The 25,767-nt window shown below is 42.9% G+C and overlaps 1 protein-coding gene across 2 annotated transcripts in view; it reads left to right on the top strand.

Moving 5' to 3' along the window:
• The window catches only part of ESRP2 (epithelial splicing regulatory protein 2), a 68,086-nt gene that overhangs the window by 1,492 nt on the left and 40,827 nt on the right, over positions 1-25,767 (top strand). For both annotated transcript variants that reach the window (XM_087971654.1, XM_087971653.1), the window contains exon 3: positions 328-456. In XM_087971654.1, the coding sequence (XP_087827780.1) occupies positions 328-456 (129 nt within the window). The remainder of the gene's footprint in view (positions 1-327; positions 457-25,767) is intronic.

The following is a 25,767-nucleotide window of genomic DNA, read 5'->3' as shown; positions in this document are numbered from 1 at the left end:
TGAATTTTATTTCCCTCCCTTCCACTAGAATGATGCAAAAATTGCAGCTGGGTCTCTTAAAAATAACATCTACTTTTATGGGGAGGCTGCGAATCTCCTTGAAGGCAAAGCCAGGAGGGAAACCGAGATGGGAAGTTTGTGAAATTAGCAACTACATCTCCAGCCATCCCTTCCAATTTCAACGGAGCCAGCTGTGGTTCTAACCTCCTTTTTTAAATACACATTGTTCTTACAAGTCGCTCCATCGAGTTCCTAGAGTTGTAATTTTCTTTTTTTCCCCTTACCCCCTCCTCCTTCCCCCCTACCCTCTTTGTTAAACATTTTCAGGTAGGGACCCTGCACAAATGCCTGGTGAAGGCAGACAATTTGGAGCTAAGTGAGCCGTGCCAAGAACTGACAGGGTTAACCCCCGAAAGCTTGGCCAAAGCGGAGCCTCTGGATCGCGTTCTCCAACAGGTGAGGGTTTAACTTGTTGAATGTAGGGGAGCAGGATTCCAAGTGGTGCAATCAAGCAAACAAGAAGCTTTCGCTTTGAAATTTTTTTGTCAAGTGACCCCTTGCCAAGTAAAGCGTGTTTATTCTGCAACCAAGGCTGGCTGGCACCATCTGCCACGTGTGCAGCCACATGGTTGGTGGCCTGTGAGTGGCTGAGTTTGCCTAAGCCGTTTGCTTTTATTTCTTTCGAAGCTCATCTTGGTACTTGCAGCCGATCGGAATGGCAGTTAAGCCAGGGTTTTGTGAAAGGAGCCAACCAAAGTTGATTCAGTAAAACGTGGTTAAATCCAACATTGGTGAATTTAGTTGTGTGGAATGATCACGGCTGATAGTGTTTCACTGACCAGCGATGAGTGTTGGAAGTTGGTAGAGTAAGAAGGTGCAACTGTGAAGACAATAGATAAATCATCTCACCATTATAAATTACTGGTTTACCACCCTGTAACCGGTCTTTCATCATCCTAGGGAGGTGTCTCTTTGGTGTCTCTCTGATATGTATCAGTTCTCTTTGTGTTACCTGTCAACCACACCTTTATGACTTGTCCAGAGAATCTCTTTTTGGTTTTTGTTTTTAAATCCTGACTTAGCATTATGTATGAATGTAAACCAGTGTATGAGCTATTTTAAAAATCTGGATGTCTCCTAAGTCCTTGCTGAGCATAATTATGACTGGACCTTTCGGTTGGCATGTTCGCATTGACCCATTTATGGACCCATATGGATTAATGTTGTACATAGTGATGAATCTGCATGTGTGAATTCACTTGGAGAGTTTTTAGATAAGTTGTGTGTTGCTGTTTGGTTTGGAAACTTTCGAGAATTTTAATAAAACTTCTGAAACGTGGAACAAAACTTTAGCATCCTCTACAGCAGAGGTCCAACCCCCTAGGGCCAGTACCGGTCCATGGCCTGTTAGGAACTGGGCCACATGGGCAATGGGTGGCCGAGCAAACTTCCATCTGCACATGTGCAGGAACTAGGTTCTATGCAAAACCAACCCCTTCCCTTCTGCCTATCCCGTCCCCAGTCCATGGAAGACAGTGGTTCTTCCAAACCAGTACCTAGTGCCAGGGAGGAGGGTGAGCGCTATTCTACAGTAAAGTTATACCAACTTTTTCTGGACCAAGAGCCCAGACCACAGCAAGATATCCCCCCCAAAAAACACGAGGAGTGCTTAATTAAGTTCAACACATTTTGTTGATTTGACACATTCAACACATTTTGTTGATCAACACATGGTGTTGATTTGCTTTAATCTCTTTTTTAATGATACCAGTCTTTCAAGTAGGCCAGGTTAGGAAAGAGAGGCCATGTGGATACCCAGAATTTTACTCTTATTTACGGGGCATAGAGCTGCAGAATTTCAGAAGCCAAAACCCAAATTGAATCAAGGCCAAGGCTATTGTGAAATTCTTGTTCACGCCTCCCATTTTCCCAAGACTAAGCAGCCGTTTCACATCCCTTCAGCAGTCCTCAAGGTCGTCCCTGCGTTCCTTCACAAGTGATCTCCATCCTCCAATAACACTGAACATGAGAAATCAGATCGAAAGCCTTTGGAGACGGCATCCGTCCTGAGGATAATCATCCTATCTTTGGGGAAATTTTGGTCCCCCTGATGTGATAGATTTTGCTTTTTTGGGGTGGGGTGGGATTCCTATTTCTGAACAACAATGGAGAAAGGAGGAAACATCCCATCCCATTGGATCCAAAATAGGAGGCCTCTTGTTTTCTACCTCAGATTGAGGTGGTCCTCGATTTAAGGACCACACCTGAGCCCAAAATGTCTGCTGATAAGCAAGACAGTTTTAAATGAATGCTGTCCTGTTTTACAACTTTTCTTGCCACATTAAGTGAACCTCTGCTGTTCTTAAGTTAGTAACATGGTTGTTAAGTGAATCTGGCTTCCCCATTGGCTTTGCTTGACAGAAGGTCACAAAAAGGGATCACATGACAGTGAAACCGTCATAAGTACATGCCAGTTGCCAAGCACTGATCACATGACTACAGGGAAGCTGCAATGGTTGTTAAGTGTGGAAAACAGTCACATGTCACTTTTTTCCAGTGCCGTTGTAACTTGTAACAGTCATTAAATCAATGGTTTTAGGTCAAGAACTTTCGGTATTCCTTGTTGATCAATAGCTGATTCCAGACATTGAAAGCAAATTCCAGGGCTTAAATTTGGCTTTGTAAATTCTGTGAGGCTTGGAAGAGTAATTGCACCCCCCTCAAAAAAATAATAATCCCAAATCTTGGAGTTGAGCATTGATTTCAAAATTCTCAATCAAATACTTCACCTATTTTGTGAAGGCAACTTACAATTGTCCAGTACTTTCTCAAAGAACTTTTGCTGAGATGTTTACTATCTTACCGAGAAGCTTCTGGGAGAAATTCGTTCTTTGGTATTTCTCATCAATGAAGAGAAGGTTGCTCCCCCCGCCCCCAAATAAATAAATAAATAAACAACCAAGACCCTCTGGCTACTTTGGGATTCAATAGATGCAAATCCCCTGCCTTCTATTCTTGGAGAATTTCTCTGAAATACTCTTCTACTTTGAAGGGGGGGAAAAAGTCAAAAGCAAATTCTATTTTGGTTAACTGAATGAAGACTGGTAGGAAAAATCCAAGATAATTGTTAAGTTGAGAAATGGGTATGTTTTCAAGATTGGGATCCTATTCTGCTGTTTTCCTGGAAATCTGACATGTTGGTTGCTATCTTGTGCTCCGAGCTTGTCTATAAAATTTGTTGGGTGCTCCTTCGCTAGCGGTTTTAAAGAAAAAATTGGACAGCCATTTGTTTGAAAGGGTATAGGGTCTCCCGATTGAGCAAAGGGGGGCAGACTAGAAGACCTCCAAGGTCCCTTCCAATTCTGTAATTCTGTATCTATTCTGTTTGAAATGTCTTCTTCCCATTCATGTTTCCAAACAGATGTTGGTAACCAAGGCCATCTCTGTGATAGTCCAGTGGTTAGGCTAACCTAATAACTTTTTGTCTTGGGGACTGGATAGCACCATTCAGAAGTGCTAGATGATATTTTCTCACAATCCCCCAAAAGCATAGTGGAGATGCTAATCTGGCCCTTAAAACAGGGTTCTGTCATCTGGCTTAGAAATCTCATGTTATGGTAAAGTTGGCTAGATGGTTATATGGTAGTCAATTGAATATGAGGGGTCCTTGGTGTCCTCTGAGCTTGGCTGTCTTCTTGCAGGTGTTTCATGATTCATACTAGGTAACGTCATCACTGCTATCAGGACTAGCACTGATGATGTTACCTAGTTGGGTAATGAAACATCTACAAGAAAACAACCAACCTCAAGGAGCACTGTGGACCCCTCATTTCAACCCTGAGCTGCAAGTATTCTCCTTTACTGTTAATTGAATATTCTTTTGTATGCTTTTCCACCATCTTGTTTTTAGTCACCTTTTAAAATTTAAATTGGTTGCTTTTAATGGTTTTAATGGATTGTTTTATTATACATGCATATGAGATGGATAGCTGTACAAATCCAATTCAGTAAATCTTTCCCAGGTTCAAGAAGGCTGGCCTAGATTTTTAGGAAGTTGGATTGCACACTTGTTAGAATACCATGTCATTTGTCTGTTTTGGCTTTCATGCAATGTATGAACATATTCAGTACTTTTCTTTCTGGTGTCCTTGCAGGATAACATTGCTCTTTTCCTTTTTTTCTTTTTATGTTATTGATTTTCTATTAAATACATTTCTTAGTGCTTAATAAACATCGTGTTGTCTGGGTATTAAATTTGCTTAACAATACAGGTCACATTCTTAAACTCCACCCCTTTTTTTCCAACCATCGGTAAAATAAATTCCATGTTTGATAATATTCTCCATCCTCTTTCTGTTTAATTTTCAATGTCAGTCTATCCATTTCTGCACAATCTAGTATCTTCTTGACTATCTCTTCATCTCGCAGTATATCTTCATTTTTCCGGTACTTGCAGAAAAGATGATAGGGAAACATGTTGCTTTTATTTGGTATAATATCAGAAAAACTTGATAAGAAAAGTATGTATTTAATATTACAGGTTTTAACAGCAGTGAAGATTACTTTCGCACAACGTTGATCTTTTTCTATGTGTTATTATAAACACGAGGAATAGCTAGCTTAGATTGGCTAACTTAGTTCAAATCACACGTGAATGTAAATATTTCCTAACCCTTTTTCTTCCTGTGTATTGTTCCAAGCTTGGAGTTGGAAACCGGAGGAAAAAATTGAAAGTAGATAAATGTAATTGCAAAGCTTTGCTGAATGTGGGTTGGGGTTTTGTTTTTGTTTTGGTATCTCCTTTTTGAATCATTGTGGGTGTGTTTGCTGAGGAGGTAAAACGGGTTACTAGGTTGCTGTTTCTTTGACAAGCATCTGCCTGAAAAATGGAGCTGAAACTGCCGTGTACTTGGTTTTTTTTCTTCTCCATGCTGAGCTGAATCCTTAATTATAGGAGAACAGAAGCCTCTGGAAGCTGGTGTATTTTTGAGCTGTGGGGGGGAGCAGAGCCATTAGATATGATATATTTCTATTCTTTCACTCTCCAGTTGGATAAACTTCACGAAAAACCAGTTAAGATTGCCAAGTGAGTTTTTAGTGGTTTGGAAATTATTCCAAAATGAGTATTCTGGCTGCAAGTTAGATCTTGCCCTGCTTCTTGCAACCAAAGACAGCTGAAGCAGCTTAAATACACTTTGCCGGTTTCTTCTGGTCTCCCCTCCCTCCCGGTCACACTTCTTAAGCAACTCACCATAATTACGTCTGATACTTTTATGAGACAGCACCCTGTTATATCCCCAGTTGCAACTTAAGTTTAGCCACCCTTAGCAGATTTGCCCACTGTCGCTTGCTGTACCGAGTCACGGACTGCTGTAATCGTGAATAATGGAAAAAGCCACAGTTGGCTGGGTACACAAATTAAATTAAGCTACGATTTTAAAAACAAGCCGTACTGTATCAAAGAAGCCCCAGTGAATAAGCTAATTAATGCATGATGAAAATCACAAACCGTAAATCATTAAAAAAAAAAAAAAAAAACCTTTCAAAGGTTAACAACAGTCTTTGAAAAGCTTGCCTTTTCTAGCCCCTTGTTTTATAAGCTCACGGTGACTGAGTTCACACATCTAAGTTCTTAAACGTAGGTTGTTGAATAAGCCTGCTAGCTTGGCAAATTGTTCCATCTGTAAGTCATGATTTTCAAACCAGATTGCTGAATTCACAGGAATATGCTAAGCCAAAACTAAATTCTGATCATTTGATCATTGTGGGAGCTTCATCGCTGGAAGCTTTCAAGAAGAGAATGGACTACCATCTGTCAGAAATTGTGTAGGGTCTCCTGCTTGGGTGGATGGAGGGTTGGACAAGATGACCTGCAAGATCCCTTCCAACTCTGTTATTCTGTATCTTTTGGGTACAACGTGATATGTATAGCAAGATGACTCAAGGCCATCTGTTTTCTGGTAGAAACCAAATGGTTCTTGACCATTTCAAGAGATGTTTTGCCAGTTCTGTAGGGCAGAATCAGCTGGTTTAGCATACTTATGCCTGCTAAAGTAAGGACAGGTTTCAGGAATATTGACAGAAGATAATGTTTGTAGCTCAGGGTTGAACCATGTAGTCCTTGGTGTTCTCTGAATTTGGTTGTTTTCTTGCAGATGGGTCGGATTCTACCAGTTTGCACCTATTTGGTAGAACCGGTTGTTAACATTCTAAACAGTTCAGAGAACCGGTTGTTAGAAGAAATTACTGGTCTAATCCTGTAAGGAAGGCAGGAAGGAAACATTCTGGTGTTGCTTACAGAAACTGCCTCTCCGTTAACCCTTATTACATTCTTGGCAGGACTAAATTTCCTGTCTCTGGAACATCTCTGGAGTTTTTTTCCCCTCCTTTGCTGGTACTTTGCTTGTGTAGAGTGACCATTCAAAGTTACAATGGCACTGAAAAAAGTGACTTATGACCATTTTTCACACTTACAACTGTTGCAGCATCCCCACAGGCATGAGAGGCCAGGTGGAGATGCGTGCCTCGATGTGAGTGATGTTGAGTTGGCCACGCCCAGCCAATAACATGACCACCGAGCCATGTCCACCCAGTCACATGACCACCAAGCCACGCCCAGCACCTAAGCCACGCCCACAGAACCGCTTGTTAAAAAATTTGAATCCCACCCCTGCTTGCAGACATTTCATTACCAAACTTGGTAACATCTTCAGGGCTAGAAGAGAGTGGTGTTTGCTATCTGCTAGAGAATGAATGAAAGGTTTGCAAAAAAAAAAATAAAATAAATCCAAAAACAACCCAGCTCAGGGAGCACCAAGGACTCCACACTTTTCAATGTTACTATCCTTGGCAAGTCCCAAGGGTGCTTTTTGGAAGAGATCTTTGCCAGGTCTTTCTTGAGTCCAGTTGCCCCTTGGGAGAAAAAAAAAAAATCACCTTTGGGATAACCATGACCTGGATGACTGAAAATCTCCATAAACATTGTTCTTGGCCAGGTTCCCACAAAGGACCAAATATACAATGCATGACTTTGGAGGGAGAAATGACATGCATAATTACAAGGTCTGGTCCTGCAGACTTGGGTTTAGAAAGGGAAAGTGGACCTCCAGGTTGTTCAGGTGAGCAAACCTTGAACAGACTTAAGGAAAAGCAGTCAAAATGAGCCCTGCCCTTTGCACATGTTAGCTGATTGCTCTTTGTCCTGGTGAAGGAAGCCAGATTTTTGTGGAATTAGTTAACCTGAACAATGGGAGTGACACTGTATACTTCACACTGCAAACACACGGCTCCTTCAGAAATACTGTAAACATTTAGATCTGCAAAAGTATCCATTTGAGTGCACCATTTGAAAGCTTGCAAACATAATTTTTTGTTTTTATTAGATCGTACAGGTACTCCATTAAGGTCACAATTGCGACCAGAATTCCCGTTGCTAAGCTAGGCAGCAGTTAAATGAACTGTGCCCGAATTTAAGCCTTTTTTGGGGGGGGGCATGGTTGTTAAGTGAATTGCTACAGTTATTAAGTGATTCAATGGTGGTTAAGCAAATCCCACTCCCCGCATTGACTTTGGTTATCAGAAGCCGGCTGGGAAAGTTGCAAATGGAAAAGCACGTAATTCCAGGGAGCTGCAGCCAGTATAAATACATGCCAGTTGCTAAGTGCATGAATTTTGATCATGTGACTAAGGCCGTGCAGGGAAAGGTGATAAGTCATTCATTTCAAGGGCGATGCAATGTCAAAAAATTGATAAATGATTGTTGTAAGTTAAGGACTCCCTGTATGGAGTTACTATTATCCAGCGATCGCCTGAAAAGGTGTCACACAGACGAAGGTCATAACTAGAATAGTCTTACCATACAAGACAGATTTATGTGGAATATTAAAAATTGTTGCCTTCATTGTAAAGGCAGTTTGATTTATGCAGGGCAGTGCAAAGCTGGTTGCCTTTCATTGTCTTCATCCTGAGTCCAGACAACCATCTGACTAGGACTCTATTGGTGCTTTTTCAAGGAAGGAGCTGGACTTCCTTGTTTTTTCCTTTTGAAGATGTTTCACTTCTCATCCAAGAAGCCTCTTCAGCTCTGACTGAATGGTGGGAGAATGGAAGGATTTATATTCCTTGCAGACAACTGCTAATCTGCATCCTTTTAGAGGGTGGTTGAAGCACTTGGGAGGTTTAAAATCCTTCCATTTTTCCATAAATCCTTCCACTCCCCACTATCCTGTCAGAGCTGAAGAAGCTTCTTGGATGGGAAGCGAAACATCTACAAAAGAAAAAAAACAAGAAAGTCCAGTTGCCTCCTTGAAAAAGCACCTTTGAGACAACCATGACCTGGAGGACTGATAATCTCTACAGTAGAGTGTGATAGAAAATGGCTGTTCTCTATTTTGGCATTGTTGGAAATGCTTTGTAGTGAATCTATGTTTATTAAGAGATCTTGTTGAATTTCCAAGCTGGGTGCAAAGATGCTTGTATATTTTATTTAAATGTTGTCAGCTAATTCTCCCCGGTTCTTTTAATCCCCTCTGAGGATTTTCTTGTCTGTTGATGGATAATTGAAAACACGGAAAACTGTTTCAAAATAGAAGTTGATGTAAGGTCAGATCCATGTTAGAAGATGTTTCAGTATATAAAACACGACTGTTTTATGCTCTTAAAATAAGATGTGGATTTCCCTGTTTTATGGAGTATCCTGAATGAAAGAGGTTCAAATAAATAGATGCTTCTTTAGGAAAAGGATTTTTTTGATTTAAAGAAAAAAAATGCTTTATCAAGCTTGATTTCTGCTATCTACATAGATTTCTGGATTTTTGCCTTCTGATTTTCTTTTTTTGCAAGAATAAAAGGTTGTGCATCTATTGCCAAGAGTTGTTTGTTTTTGTTTTTGTTTTTGTTTAAAACAAAAGTACCAGTTTGGTCTAGTGGTGAAGATGGTGACTTGCGCACCAGAAGATTGTGAGTTCTAGTCCCGCCTTAGCCATGAAAGCTGTCTGGTGATTTTTGGGCCAGTCATTCTTCCTCAGCCCAACCCATCTCATAGGGTTGTTGTTGTGAGGGAAAATAGGAGGAGGAAGGTATGTTGGATATGTGCGCTGACTTGAGTTATTTGTAAGGATAATAAAGTTGGGATTTTAATAAATAAAATAGGAGGAGGAATTCTACCTGGGATTCTACCAGTTCGAACCAGTTGTTAACATTTTAAGCAGTTCTGAGAACCGGTTGTTAGAAGAAATTACTGGCCTAATCCTGTAAGGAAGGCAGGAAAGAAACATTCTGGTGTTGCTTACAGAAACTGCCTCTCCGCTAACCCTTATTACATTCTTGGCAGGACTAGACTTCCTGTCTCAGGAATGTCTCTGGAGTTTTTTTTCCCCTCCTTTGCTGGTACTTTGCTTGTGTGGAGTGACCATTCAAAGTTACAATGGCACTGAAAAAAGTGACTTATGACCATTTTTCACACTTACGACTGTTGCAGCATCCCTACAGTCATGAGAGGCCAGGCAAGGAGATGCATGCCTCGATGTGAGTAATATTGAGTTGGCCACGCCCAGCCAATAACATGACCACCAAGCCATGTCCACCCAGTCACATGACCACCAAGCCACGCCCACCACCTAAGCCACGCCCACAGAACTGGTTGTTAAAAATTTTGAATCCCGCCCTGAGGAAAGAGGATTAGATAGCTTGCCTTCAGAAGTTTTGGGAGCTTCATCCCTGGAACTTTCAAGAAGAGACTGGACTGCCATCTGTCAGAAATGGCGTAGGGTCTCCCGCTTGGGCAGGGGGTTTGGACTAGATGACCTACAAGGTCCCTTTGAACTCTGTTATTCTATTCTATTCGTATGTTTGCCACCTTGAGTTATTTTAAAAAAGTAATAAATGCAGGAAATAAATACATACATACATATCTACATGCGTACATAAAATGGGATTTCTTTGTAGCTCTCTCCAGGTATAAATTGTTATCCATCCGTGCTTAGCTTTTGACGCTCGGACAACAAGATATGAAGTGCAGAGAAATGTTCAGTAGGTAGAGGTGAGGATTTTGGGTGCAAGGTAGTGGTGGAAAGAGGCAGAGTTGTGTCTGCACAATCAATGGGATGTATTTGACTGGAGTGGCGTACGGTCTGCTGTCTCCAGCAGGGCTTGGATTAGAAGACCTCCAGGTCCAGCCTAGGATTCCGTGTTCTATGGACCAATTTACTGGAATGTTAACCATGGCGCTCATTTATACCAAACATACTAGTCACTTGAGTAAGAGAGTGTTAGTTATATAAGTGTATTAGAAATATAGAAGTTCTTGAATAATATATAATTTGCATTAGATAAATATAACATGTAAATGTTTACTGTTATATCATATTGGATTTTTTATTTGTTGCATTTTTTTTTACCTTTTAAAGTGAACTTTCTATATGTGTGGGTTTTTTTCTGTTTGACTGTCATTCTATCATCATTCTCTTTGTGTTTCATTCCTGTTTTGTTATTGTTTTTTAAATAAATAAGGTAAAGCAGTAGTGGGGTTCAAAAAAAATGTACTACTGGTTGTGTTTGCGTGGCTTGGTGGGCATGGTGGCTAGGTGGGTATAGCTTGGTGGGTGTGGCAGAAGAAGGATACTGCAAAATCCCCCTTCCCTCCCTACCCCACTAACCTGCTTTCCAGCTCCCTTCTCCTGTGCAGGGCAACCAAAGAAGACCCAGCCGATCAGCTGGGACTCAATGGGAGGCAGAGGATAGATGGGGTTGGTGGGGTCAGTCAGAGGTGGGGTTTGCTGGTTCTCCGAACTACTCAAACTTTCCGCTACCGGTTCTCTAGAACTGGTCAGAACCTGCTGAATACCACCTCTGAGGTAAATAAATAAACAAGGTAAATCCCCAATTGAGGAGCCAAAGATGGAGGCTGGTCTACTGAGACTGTTTGGCTGTGATGTGGAATCCCAGAACTGATTGGGCTCTGTAGGCTTATCTTTTGCTTGGCCCCGTCTCCACCTGCCTTACCTCTTTCCATTCAACGCCTCTCTTTTTTCTGCCGCCTCCTCCAAGGAACTCAGGTTGCTACAGGGGATGTAAGAAGATACCGAGGATATTGAATGGCTTTCTTGTTTCTCAAGAGTGTTTTTGCTCCTTCCTCAGCCTGGTGCCCTCCCCAGATGGAGGGTTACATCAACCACAATGCCTAGTCAGTACAATCATAGATAGTACAACCCTAGACAGTCACTACAATCATAGGCAATTCTGTCCGCGAACGATAGGCGTTGGTTATAATTACAAAATGTAGGTTTGAAAGGCTACCCTAGCGAGTGAACTTTTGATTTGTCTGTGGTAATACTGTACTTTTAAGTAACAGAATAAGAGAATAACAGAGTTGGAAGGGACCTTGAAGGTCTTCTAGTCCAGCCCCCTGTTCAAACAGGAGACCCTATACATGTCAGACAAATGGCTGTCCAGTCTCTTTTTAAAGGCCGCCCGGCTTTCTTCAGTCAAATTAACAGAGGGATACAGTCAAGATCCCATGAGGTACTAATACTGCTCTATAAAGCCTTAGTAAGGCCACACCTAGAGTACTGCATCTAGTTTTGGTCACCACACTTTAAAAAAGATGTTGAGACTCTAGAAAAAGAACAGAGAAGAGCAACCAGGATGATGAGGTGACTGGAGACTAAAACATATGAAGAACGGTTACAGGAACCGGGCATGGCTAGTTTAGTGAAGAGAAGGACCAGGGGAGACAGGATAGTCCTCTTCCAATATTTGAGGGGCTTCCACAGAGAGGAAGGGACCAAGCTATTTTCTAAAGCACCCAAAGGCCAGACAAGGAATAAAGGATGGAAACTGAACAAGGAGAGATTTAACCTGGAAATAAGGAGACATTTTCTGACAGAACAATCCACCAATGGAACAGAAGTTGCCTTTGGAAGTTGTGCGAGCTTCATCACTGGAGGCTTTCAAGAAGAGACTGGACTCCCATCTGTCAGAAATGGTGTAGGGTGGAGGCTTTCAAGAAGAGACTGGACTCCCATCTGTCAGAAATGGTGTAGGGTCTCCTGCTTGGGCAGGGGCTGGATGAGATGACCTATAAGGTCCCTTCCAGCTCTGATTATCTGTTACTATCTGTTACTATCTGTTCTTCCACTGAATTTTTTTGCATCTGGAAACGTTGAAAATTTGCTATTTGAAACCATTTTAGTTGGACTCGATATAAGTATTGCTCATTTCTGGTTTTTAAACTGTATGTATAGAGGTGTACCTGTGCCTGAGGGACTGATTTAGTAATGCAAAACAAAGCAAGTGTCAACCATTTTCCCTTGTATGTTATTCTACTAGGACAGGAATGTCAAACTCAATTTCATTGAGGGCCGCATCAGGATCGTGTTTGACCTCGGGAGTCCAGGGTGGGCGTGGCCATGGTGGGCATGGCCCAGCTCAATCTCACTCGTGTCAGAGGCACCTGTAGTGGCCCGAGCACTCTGCCAGCGAAAATGGGCTCCCAAGCTCCGTTTTCGGCTGCAACAGGCTCCTGCAACCCTCTGTCAGCGAAAACGGGCTCTGTTTTCAATGGCAGAAGTACTGCATGTCAGGATTCCAGCTGCTGTAATCATGATTCTCGAGCCAAACTTCAAAAAACTTCAAAGGATTTATTAGAGGCAACATACTGGCACCGCCCTGTATGAAGCCAACTCTGGCTTCATACATAATTTACAGTCACCTGTGACTCTGGTTCCCCCCTCTCCTCCCTCCTCCCCTCTCCTCATTCACGTTCTCCAATTAAATATATTCACGGGCAAAAGCTCTGGTAGTTTAGTTACAGCCTTTTAAAGATAAGAGTTGGAATGTACTTTTGCTTCCAAACTGCTGCATTGCTCTTCCAGATTTCCTTCCTCCTCCCCCCCCGCCTTTTCATGGCAACTACTAAAACAGGCATAGGAATATTTTATGAGTTGACATTGCAGGCCAGTTCTTTGTTATTTCCAGAGCGACCCCGCAGGCCAGATCTGGACTCCCAGATCTTTGAGTTTGACACCCCTGCACTAGGATGACAACTTAAGACACATGAGTGGTTGGGCAAGTGCTCACAGTCATGCATTCCAGGCTGATGTTTTAACTGCACATGTGACAATAGCATTAGTGAAAGGTGCTCATGAGCACAGGGAATAGTACAAGTAGTCCTGGACTTACAACAATTCATTAAGTGATCAACAGCACCGAAAAAAATGTGACTTAGGACCATTTTTCACAGTTACGACTTTGCAGCTTCCTCACAATCATGTGATCAAAATATAGATGCCTGGCAACTGGTTCGTATTTATGTGGTGGCACAGTGGTTAGAATGCAGCATTGCAGGCTAACTCTGCTGTTCACTGTCAGCAGTTCGATCCTGACTGGCTCAAAGTTGACTCAGCCTTCCATCCTTCCAAGGTCAGTAAAATGAGGGCCCAGGTTTTTGGGGGGCAATAGGCTGACTCTGTAAACCATTTAGAGAGGGCTGTAAAGCGCTGTGAAACAGCATATAAGCGCTATGGCTAGTACACCCAATATTTTCTGATTTTGGTGTGCATAGCTGCAGTGAGAGGTGGTGTTTATTATAGCAAGACATTTTGAGCACATTGTTCCCTCCTTTCGTTTTTCTAGCTTCAACTCATCTAACCTTCAGCCTGGCACCTGCAGCAAATCATGGCTCTGAAGGGGGAAATGGGGCAAGGAAACAAACTATGGTACTCCAGATGCTTCTGAACACTCCAGTGCTATTTCTACAGCTGCTGGGGATTGAGATCCAGGAACATCTGGAATGCCACAGGTTACCTAGGACTGTACCAAAAGGTATTTCAGTTCACACCGAAATCAACACAGAAAGCAGGAGTCCATGGTGGCTGAAGATGATAGGAACTGAATTAGGATCAGAGGTGGTATTCAGGTTCTGACCAGTTCTGGAGAACCAGTAGTGGAAATTTTGAGTAGTTCAGAGAACCGACAAATCCCGCCTCTGACTGGCCCTGCCAACCCCGTCTCTTCTCTGCCTCCCATTGAGTCCCAGCTGATCGGCTGGGTCTTCTTTGGTTGCCCTGCACAGGAGAACGGAGCTGGAAAGCAGGTTAGTGGGATGGGGTGGGGAGGAATGGGGATTTTGCAGTATCCTTCCCCTGCCATACCCACCAAGCCATGCCATGCCAACCAAGCCACAGCCACAGAACCGGTAGTAAAAAAAATTGAATACTGCCACTGATTAGGACAGAGGTCCCCAAACTTGGCAACTTGAAGACTTGTGGATTTCAACTCCCAGAATTCCTCAAGCAGCTTTGCCAAATTTGGAGACCCCTGGATTATGATCTAGAGGGGATCAGGCTGGAGAAGGAAGAGATAATATACTCCAGGTTCCAAATTGGGGCATTGTCTTAAACCAACACAAAACAACCTACTTTCTTTGAGTTTTCCAGACTGTTCCATCAAGTAGTGATGGGTAGTGTAATTTTCTTCTGAAAGGAAATTGTAGGCATCCAAATTACGTTTTAGTGATTTGGCTCAGGTGTCAGGTTGCAACATGGATTTTCTTCTGAGAACCTCAGGGAAGACCAGAGCCCAACACTGGTCATCCCCGATCCCCAGTTTACAAAACAATAAAATTACAGGTTTCCATCTTTAGGAGGAAAAGGCATTTGGGAAAAGTAAAGTAAAGTAAAATGGAGTGATTTTTATTATAATAAGAAGGAGATGAGTTTAAGCAATCGATAGGATAAAAACAAATTAATGGAAGACAGACTGGGTAGGAATAAAGTTTTAGGTTCAGCTATTAGAAATACCTAAATATTCTTCAAGACTCACAGACAGCAGAAAATTGTTGTTGTTTTTTCTCTCTCTCTCTCTCTCCTCCCTCCCTCCCTCCCTCTCTCTCTCTCTCTCATCCACATAAACACACACAATCACACACAAAAGTATTTGTCCTACACGAGGCCTGATGTTTCCATGCTAAAGAAGGCTGCATAGCAAAATCTTCTAATTATGACTTCTCTTTACTTAACCTGCAGTGTTCATGATCTTTCCTTCAAAATTTCCCAAATGGGTGTACACTAAATGTTTACAACATCACTAATTAATAGGCTGAGTTGCTGAAATGGCTGGCAATCTGGTTCTTAATTTTAAAAAGGAGTTTTAGCAAGAAAGCACTTGAGTGAAATTGCAAGGGGATTCTTCTAGGAGACATCACCTTGTGAATGAAGGCGATAATCATCTCATTTATGAACAGTTGATTATGTTGTATTTGCCTCTTAGCATTTTCCAAGGTCCAAGCCCTACCTGGTTTGTTTGTTTTTAAAAAACTCTTAAATCAAAAATAAGTAAAGGGAAATGATCACGCTACAAAGGAGCCACTATCATACCCTAATGTTCATTCCATGCGTTCAACAAAGCTTTGTGCATATTCTCATTTCCTGAAGCCAAAATGAAAGACTGCCGACCTGCTCAGAAATCAGACAAGTTGGTAGAAAATATCCTTGGGAGGAAGGAGGAAGAGGAGGGAGGGGAGCAACCTGCCTAGTTGGCCTCCTTGTGAATTCTTGGCAAGTATTCCTATCCAGCACACCAGCCATTTTGTGAACAGGCTCTAAGAATTCCAGATTGTTGTTCAAAGAATGTGACTCTGTGATTGAAGAGATGTGCGACTCGGTTCTCAGTTGACTTGAAGAGGGTCACCTCCACCACACCTGTCCGTTTGTGCTTAACTAAGACTAACAACGAACCAACAGAGCTGAGGCTTTCCTGCTACCAGCTAAGTTTGCAGGAAATGGGCAGGCAATTGTGGGGTAGAGAGGCAAAGTTTTAAAACAGAATGGGTGTGTGGTTTCCTTCTAAGATTCCAGCAAGCTGATGAACAAGTTGCAATTCTGTTTCAGGGCAAACCTGTTCTGCAACCTCTTTCGCCTTCCTTCTGTACCGAAGGGTGTGTGTGTGTGTGTTTCCCTTCAGCCTAGTTTTCATGGTCTCACAAACCTCTTTGCAAAACCATTTTGATGGTGTTTTTTTTGGGGGGAAGAGGGACAAAAAAGGGAGCAAGCAGATACTTGCCATGTCTCTAAGGGTTTCTATCTCAAGGCAAGAGCTATTGTTTTCTGACAAATTTTTTGCTTTTTGTCTCGACTCAGGTCAGAAAAAAAAAATAAGGAAAAAAAGTTAGGCAGGAATGCTGACTCTGCGTGATTCCTTCCCTTTAGATTTGAAAACCTGATTTGGTTTGGGCAAAATGCCACATCACCAGTGATAGGCTACAATTCTTTTTTTACTACCAGTTCTGTAGGCGTGGCTTGGTGGGCGTGCCAGGGGAAGGATACTGTAAAATCTGCAGTCAGAGGTGGTATTTGCCAGTTCTCCAAACTACTCAAAATTTCCACTACCAGTTCTCCAAAACTGGTCAGAACCTGCTGGATACCATCTCTGCACATCACCAGTTCTTTTGTAGGAAGTAGGTTACGTGGATCAGGCAAGTTGATTATTAGATATTGAAACTTCTTCCTTTCCTTTCCCTTTTCTTTTTTCTTTCTTTTCATTCTTCTCTATTTTCTTCCCACGCTTTTCTTTTTCTTTGTTTCCTTTCCTTCCATCATTCTCCTTTCCTTTCCCCTTCCCTGAACTGGAAAGAAGAACTGTAGCCTAATCTCTTCACACACACCCCACCTACACACACAAATGTATAATTAGCTTAGGTAATGTGCAGTGTCAGAGTCAAGACAGCAAACATAATTTATAGACAAAAGAGACTGTCAATAAGTGTTGCCTTAAACACAATTCAATCAGTGATCTAGGTATCAACAATATGCCAAAACTCAACCCACTGTGATTTTGTCTCATGCAGTCCAGATCCTTTCTGTCAAGCATAAGATCCTATCTGCTCTGACACTTTTAAAATGCATAAAACATTTGAAAATAAAGCATCTTGCCATTAAGAGAATACAATACTGAGGAACGCTGGTATAAAGATTGGCAACAAATGAATCCCTTGCCTATATAATCTCCAAATTAGAATGCCCTATAGTGGACCTAAGCATCATTGTCGCACCTGAAATTGCTGCCTATTAATAATTACCGACTGCTATAAAACACATCCTTTGGATGACCTGGAGAAGTTGCTTTAGGAATGTGAACACGGTGTCTTCTTGCAACTCATTTAAGCAACTTCATCTTTTTCTCCTCATAAGACCTAGAACTAAGCAGAAATTTCCTGACAGTGAGAGCAATTAATCAGTAGAATAACTTGTCTCCTGGGGTTGTAGGTGTCCATCACTGGAGGTTTTAAAAATAAATTTGACAATTATTTGACTGGGGGGGTGGGGTATAAGTTCTCCTGTCTTGAGCAGGAAGTTAGATTAGAAGACCTCCAAAGTCCCTTCCAGCTCTATGATCCTAGGGTTCTATGTTCTAGGGTTCCATATTCTATATTCTAGGGCTGTATGTTCTATGATTCTAGGGTTCTAGGGTTCTAGAGTTCTATGACACTGTGATTCTATGACACTGATACTATGATTCTGTAATACTGTGGTTCTATGATACTATGGTTCTATGGCTCTATGGTTCTATGATTCTACAATTTTGATCCATATTTCTTTGACTGGCTTGATCCTTTGAGAGTACTGGGAATATGTATGCTTATAGGCAGAGGTCCTAATGCTTTTGTGAAGAAGGCATATATGCATGGACTGTCTACTTTCCTCCTTACTGGCTCAGCTTTGCACTACCAACACTGGAAGAGTGTTGGGTAAATATGGCAGGAGGGTGCTTTGCAATCAATACCACAGAGCTTATGCTAAAGGTCACATTGCTGGAAGGCCTTGTCCTTGAGGGGAGGGGAGGGGAGGTGGAGGGAGGGACAGGCAACGAGCAAACAGGGAAGTGTACAACAAAGGGTTTGTGCTTGTGTGTAACATGTGTTTCTGTGTAACGTTGCGCAAAGCCCTTTCAAACCGGTTATTATGGGGTCATGATGTTTTGCAAAGCTGTCTCTTGGGTTCTCACAGAGAGTTGGGGAAGAGCTCCCTTTCCACAAAGGAAATGATAAATAGATTTAGATATTTTCTTTCTCTCCTGTCCCCAACTCCACAGAAGGTAAGAAGGGATGGAGGGACAAGACTGGGAAAAAAATGAAAGGAACCTTCATCCAGTGCTCTCATAACAACCAATGAACCAAATACAACCAGGGTCTATATTTTCAGAAAGGTCTTTCAATATTTTATATTTTAAGTTTGAAGAAGAAGAAGAAGAACTTTATTGTCATTGTACAAGTACAATGAAACTGTGGATGCACCCCAGCAATTGTTCGCAATATTATAAAACCAAAGCACTTTAAAATGAAGACAAGAAAGATAGAGTACCCACGTCTCCATTTTCAATTTGAGAGTACAATAGCTACGAATATACACAAAATATATGACTGTAATGCTTAGCCGAGTATAATACACAAGAGATGGATTGTACTGTAATATGTTATTATACATCTGAATGGGGTATTAAGATTCTTAATGAGGTAGTGACTTCATGTTTATTTGAGGTTCGGATGGCCCAGGGAAAGAAACTATTTGTTAGTTTAGTGGTGTGGGATTTTATTGACCTAAAATGCCATCCAGAAGGCAGCAAGTCAAAAAGATAATTGCCAGGGTTTAGGGGTCTTCTATAATGGTCTTGATTCTGCTTTGGCAGCAGGAACTGGCTAAGTCTTCCAGGGAGGGCAGAGGGCAACCAATGATCTTTTGAGTTGTGTTTATCACCCTCTGTACAGTTTTCCTGTCCTCAGCTGTGGAGCCTGCATACCACACACGCAGACAGTATGTCAGAGTGCTCTCCACAGAGGCTTTATAGAAAGCCAGCAACAGCTTCTTATCCAGATTGTTCTTTCTGAGAACCCGCAGGAATTGCAGCCGCTGTTGAGCCTTCTTCACTGTGGCCTTGGTGTTAGGGGACCAGGAGATATCAGCTGAAATATGGATGCCAAGGAATCTGATCGTAGGGACAGTTTCCACTCGTTCTCCGTTGATGATGCGTGGGGCGTGGTCCTGTCCAGAAGTCCATAATCAGTTCTTTGGTTTTATGGACATTCAGTGACAGATTGTTCTGTGAACACCAGTTAGACAGGTTCTCTACTTCTGCCCTATATGCCATCTCATCCTCTCCGGAGATGAGACCAATCACGGTCGTGTCGTCCGCAAACTTTATAATGGTGTTTGTTGTGTGGCTTGGTGAGCAGTCAAAGGTGTACAAGGCATATAGTAGGGGGCTCAAAACACAACCCTGGGGGGAGCCAGTACTGAGTGTAATAGTGGAAGAAAGGTGGAGGCCAAGTCTAACAGACTGTGGTCTATTTGTCAAAAAGTTCTTAATCCAGGAGCACGTCGGGGTGGGGACCTGCAGATTATACAGTTTGGTTACTAGTATATCTGGGATGATAGTGTTAAACGCAGAGCTGTAGTCCACAAAGAGCATCCTCACATAGCTCTGTTTGTTCTCCAGGTGACTCAGCGCTCTATGAAGTGTGATGGCCACAGCATCTTCTGTAGATCGGTTTGCTCTATAAGCAAACTGATGTTAATCAAAGGAGGGCGGGAGGCAGTCTCTGATGTGCTGTGAAACTAGTCGCTCAAAAACCTTCATAATGGAGCTTGTTAACACTATGGGCCTATAGTCATTGAGAGTGAGAGTCATTGAGAGTTTGACACTCATTTGAAGAGTTGACTGGGGAATGGAATAATTATGCAGCCAGTGAATCCTGTTTGGTATTCCCACCGCCTTGTTAATTCTGAAAAAAGAAATGCTTGGGTCTTAAGGGAGTTTTGCTAAGTGTGCCTAGATTTCTGCCTGGGGGAAAGTTAAGCTGAAATTCAAGAAAACAGCCTTTCTGTCTAGCCATTTTGTAGTTTCATACTGAACTTCACCAAAGGTGCTTTTTTTTCAAGAGGCAACTGGACTTTCTGTTGTTTATTTTTTTTCTTTAAAGACGTTTCGCTTCTTATCCAAGAAACTTCTTCAGCTCTGACTGGATGGGGGGGAATGGAAGGATTTATACTTCTTGCAGACAGTTGGTCATTTGCATCCTTTTAGAGGGTCATTGAGGCCACTTGGAGGTTTGTCTGTATCCTCAGGGTCACCTGAGTAGTGCAAATGGGTGTGGAGCCTTCTTGGAACTGCTTCTTGGAACTTTCTCCTTGGAACTTTCTGCAGAAAACACATATGAATCCTTCCATTCCCTACCATCCTGTCAGAGCTGAAGAAGTTTCTTGGATGAGAAGCGAAACGTCTTCAAAGAAAAACCAGAAAGTCCAGTTGCCTCTTGAAAAAAGCACGTTTGGGACAGCTATGACTTGGATGACTGAGAATCTCCCTAGACATGCTGGATTGCAATTCCCATTTTCCTGAAGCAGCATGTGAGGAATAATAGAATTTGCGATTCAACACATGGAGATTTTTAGTTAAGGAATACTAGTTAAGAACACTACCCAAAGTTGGTAAAGTTCATCATCATTTTCCTTCCTGACACCCAAATTGAGGCTATGGTCAGGAAAATTGGAGGATAATTCTTCTTCCAGCCTATCAACAACTCCTTTTTGGTGGGGAAGGAACGGAAGAAGAAGAAAAACTTTTCTCAATGTTTGAGTTTTCCTGAAATACCTATAGACGTCAAATCAGATGACAGCATTTAAGGGAGGAGGCTTGGAACATGCCCATCCTATGTAATCGGTGGAACAGGCAGACTATAGCCAGTTTGGTCTAGTGGTTAAGGCACCAGGCTAGAAACCAGGAGACTGGGAATTCTAGTGCTGCCATAGGTATGAAAGCTAGCTGGGTGACTTTGGGCCAATCATCAGGAGTTCATGAGTTCTAGTCCCGCCTTAGGCATGAAAACAACAGAGTGATTTTTTGAGCCAATTGTGATTGTGAGTTAGGCATGAAAGCCAGCCTGGTAACTTTGGGCCAATCACTGGGAGACAGTGAGTTCTAGTCCTGCCTTAGGCAGGAAAACAGCTGGGGGACTTTGGACCAGTCGCTTTCTTTCAGCCCAACACACTTCACAGGGTTGTCGTTGTGTGAAAAATAGGAAGAGGGAGGACCTTAAGAGCTATGGTGGCGCAGTGGTTAGAATGCAGTACTGCAGGCTACTTCTGCTGACTGCTGGCTGACTGCAATTTGGCAATTTGAACCTCACCAGGCTCAAGGTTGACTCAGCCTTCCATCCTTCCGAGGTGGGTAAAATGAGGACCCAGATTGTTGTTGGGAACAAGAAGCTGACTCTGTAAACCGCTAAGAGAGGGCTGTAAAACACTGTGAAGTGATATATAAATCTAAATGCTAATGCTTTAGGCATGTTTGCTGCCTTATTTATAATAATGATAATAATAAGAGAGTGGAATTAAAAGAAAAATCTAAAATCTACTCACAGTGGATGCAAATGGCCTGGCCCCGTACCCTTCAAGGATTTTAAAGCACCTTGGATTGCACCTGGGGGAGTGGGGGAAATCAGAGGGTAAAATCTGAAGCACCCCAAACTGCTTCTGTGTATCTAGGATGGGTGGGCAGCTCATGCTCACCTCGCCAGGAGCTCTCAAGCTGCCAGGCAATGCTCAGGGAAGCAGGTCAGGTGAACAAAAGAGGCTGGTGGCAGGAAAAGGACAACTGGGCCAGTCGGGAAGGGGGTCTTTTAAGGTGGACTCTGTGTAACGCGCGCGAAAAAGCTTTCACTTGGGAAATTGCTTTTGAACGAGCCAGGTCTGTTCCTAATAAATCAATTGGAGAGATAACATCTCTGAGTGATTGAGATCATGGATACTGTCTGGATTCTTGACACTTAAACTGCGGACCCCGTGGCTGGCTGCAAGGGTTGGGCTGCATTGAGCCTGTGCAAAGGGAATGTATAAGGCAGACGATGGCAAGTAACCGCTTGCTGTTGACAAAAGCAGGACTGGCCTGTGAATGGGGATTAGTTGATTCTTTGCTTGCTTGAACAGAGCTGAACAATATGGAAAGAAAGACGGCCTCAAGTCAAAAGCCCCTCGGGATGACTTTGCGGACAAAGGACAGGATTCCTTTGCTGACTTCTGGGAGGGTTTTGAATGTTCTCCTCTGGCGACATCCAGGGATTTTTTTTGGGGGGGATCATCTCCCATCTCAATATGAAGCTCTGTGAGAGGGGTTCTTGGTGGTATCTGTGCTTCATTGTTTTTCAAGGACCCACAATTGTCTTCCTCCCCTTCCTCCTCTTCCTCCCCCCTCTATTTCTCCCCCCCAGCTCCCCAATTGTTGTGATTCGCCAACAGCAGCCAACAGCAGAGACAGACAGTGAGGACGAAAGGAGACCAGTCAGGGAGTCTGGAGAGGATTTGGATGAGGGTCCTGCATCCGATGCAGGGATGGGGCCAGGACCACCTGGGAGTGGAGTGCTGCCTTCGGAGCCTCTGGAGTCTGGCAGCAGTGAGGCAGGGGACCCAGGGGAGCCTGTTCCCAGTGCGCAGAGCTACTAGAAGGCAAAAGCAGCTGAAACAAAAGGGGCGACTCAAGAGTAAGGCTAGGAGGTGATTGCCCCACCCATAAGGAATAAAAGTCAGGCCAAGATGACGAAACCTTTGCAGGAAGCAAAGTAGTTTGATCGGTTCTGAGTCATCCTTGAAGCTCTTCATACTTTGGTTGGATTTTTCTTGTACTTCGGTTGGTTTCTTTTCTAGTTAATTGGATACTTCTGTTTTTGGCAGCATTCCATAGAACTGAAAGGTCTGTGCTTATCTTGTGGAACTGTTTAAGATTAGTTCTGGCTGGGAATGAAAACAATTCCCAGCATTGCAATAAAATGGCTTTCGCTTTTAAAACAAGTTTGTGATTAATTACGTTTGACAAAACTTGGGTCAGAACAGCAATCCCACTCCTTTCTAGCATTGATGATGCTACTTAGTTTGGGTAATGAAATGTCTGCAAGAAAACCACCCAACTCAGAGAGCACCAAGGACCCCACAGTTCTCCTCCTTCTCCTCCCCAACCTCACTTCTTACTAGCACTGATGAAGTTAACCACTAAGTTCAGATGAGTGCATCAATTTGCCTTCCATAACCCAGCACTTTCTAGATGTGCTTGAAGAGATTCCAGACATCAATAACTTTCAGTCAAATATATCTGAAGGGTACAGTATCAGTTTAAAGGAATTTTATTTAAATCATAAGCAAACCACCGCCAAAATCAGAAGCAGCCCAAAGGCGTGGATGATGGGTGACAGGAAGAGAGAACAGCAGAAACAGTAGTGCCTGGACAGAGCCTCCCAAACAAGCTATATTTATATTTTTCATCATTTGTAGGTGCGTGTCAATATGTATGCAAATTTAATGAAGATCTGCACTCTGTGTTCTATATAATAGTAGCTACTTAATTCTGCAGATGGCTTGATGAGTAGGAATCTACTGTACTATTTCTGTAAGGGATGAGCTACCTCTTGTTTGTAATTGTCCTGTTCTTCCCATTCCTATTCTGAAATCCAAGAAGGGCTCCATTTGAGGTTCTAAATTTGTTGTGGGAGAAGGAGTGGCAGAATCGGGGAATGGAGTCAAAAGAGGAACCAGCATAGAGTTTCTATGTAGCCACAAACGGACTGAGTCCAACCCCTCTTGAACTCCATTGACTCTTATCCAGTGTCAAAACAGTGCTGTAACTTGACTAGATGACATATGTGAAGTTCCAGTTAAACGGATGTATTGCTACTCATTCACAGGAATGTACTCAACTCATGGTTAGCACTGAATGAAGGACTTCACTGCCTTCAGACGTTGTGTGCTTCACCACTGGAGGTTTTTTAAGAAAAGGCTGGACAGACATTTGTCTGAAATGATACAGGAACCCCTCCTCAAGCAGGGAGCTGGACTTGAAGACCTCCAAGTTCCCTTCCAGCTCTATTCTGTTTCAATGCGGAAAACTGCCTTGGGAATACTAGTGGGGTTGGCTAGACTGGAAACTCAAAGCAACATCCTTGTCTTGAAAAGAAAGTGATAGATCACTTCTACAATGTGCCAAGAAAGGGGGATTGCTTGGAATCAATCCCTCAAAGTCAAGCTTGAATGAGGTCATCTCTATTATTCGTTTCCCTTCCCTCCTTCACGTTGATGGCCCTGACTGTTGTCTACTTCCTTCCATACTTACGTGTAGCTGCAAACTCCCTCTGCCCAATACTGATTGCTTAAACCAAACATTGGGTGTAGCTTTTAGCCTGCCACATTCTCTCTTTTCTTGTATTGTTAGCTGGCCTGCCGACTAATCTTTGTTCATCCACAGTTACGCAATGTATCAGACCTTAAAAACAAAGGAAGAACAATGTAATTGTGAAATTATTTGATCCCTAGTGCTTCTAGGGTAGTCTTAATTTCACTTTTTAGAATTGAGTTGAGTGACAACTCAACTTTGGCAATGCTTTTCAGGGCTTGTCCTATTTTCAGCCCTCAAAACGGAGGCGTTCACACGCATGTAGAAACACAAGCATGACCTGCTATTAAACCTGTCCCCACACTTTCTGTGTCTTCTGTTGACAAGGCCTACCTTTGCTCAGGCAAGAAACAGCCCTAAAAAACAAATTCTGGAGACCGTGTAAACTTTTTACGACCCGTTGATCATACGAGCAACAAACATACAGCGAGCAGCAGAAAATACCCTTTAAAACAAGGCGAGGCATAAACCTTTTGCAGCTGTAAGGCGTCTGCTGAGTGGCATAAAATACGTGCTATAGTAGCATAAAGAGTGTAATACAAGGAGTTGCCGGAAAGGGGGGAAAAAAGACAGGTGTTGGCCTTTCTCCAGTCTCTGACTGGCTGAACACGGCACACGGCTTCTCTCCGCTCCCACTAAATGGCCAGAATCCTGTTTAACTGGTTCTCTGAGTCAGGCTGTTCCGTCGGGTTTTCTCTTCTGGGCTCAAGCTTTTTCATGTAGGTTAAACTTTTTTTTTGAAAAGCAGGTCTGCTTCTTGACAAATGTAAAGAATGTTCCTCTGGACGATGTTTGGTTTCACGCTAGTCGTCCCTCAGCTGAAGCCAGCAGGTTGGGGAATGTTTTCATGTCCTCGACTTATGACCACAATTGAGCCCAATATTTCTGTTGCTAAGTGAGACGTCTGTTAAGGGAGTTTTGCCTCGTTTTTACGACCTTTCTTTCCACAGTCGTTAAGTGAATTAGGGCCACTGCCGGAATCCTGACACACTGCAGTTTAGTTTACTTTTATTAGTTTAGTTTAGTTTACTTTATTGTCGTCGCACCTTGTACAACAAAATTAAATGCCATCTTCAGTATACATTATAACTATGAAAATAAAACACAAACACACATCCTACGCATTCTATACCAGTAATGGCAAACCTATGGCATGCAGGCCACAGGTGGCACACAGAGCCCTCTCTGTGGGCATGCCAGCCGTTGCCCAGCCCAGCTCCACTGCTCATGCGCACACCTCACAGTGGCTAGCTGCTCTTTGGGTCTCTGCTGTGCAATGCACGAAAGCAGGGCCTTCACTGATCTCTGCAGTTTCCCCACCAGCACGACCTACCTTTCTCCCCCCTCCGTGCCCTAGCTTTCTCCTGCATTCCTGCCACCTGTGTCTTCCCTGATCTCCGCAGGTTCCAGTCTCCGCAGGTGCCTCTCCATGGCAGGAATGGAGGAGAAAGCCTGGGCGAGAGGAGGGGGAAACTGAGGAGATGGCAAGACCTCCCCCTTTTGGGGCCTGAAAAGCCTTATTGTGGTTAGCCGCCAGCAGGTGCAGATGGCTGAGGAGAA

Source organism: Notechis scutatus, chromosome 9, assembly GCF_049901735.1.
Source record: "Notechis scutatus isolate UNSWTSFEM ecotype Mainland chromosome 9, rNotScu1.2, whole genome shotgun sequence".
NCBI lineage: Eukaryota > Metazoa > Chordata > Lepidosauria > Squamata > Elapidae > Notechis > Notechis scutatus.
Note: the sequence above shows the minus strand (reverse complement) of the source record. Positions and strands in the feature narration are given on the sequence as shown.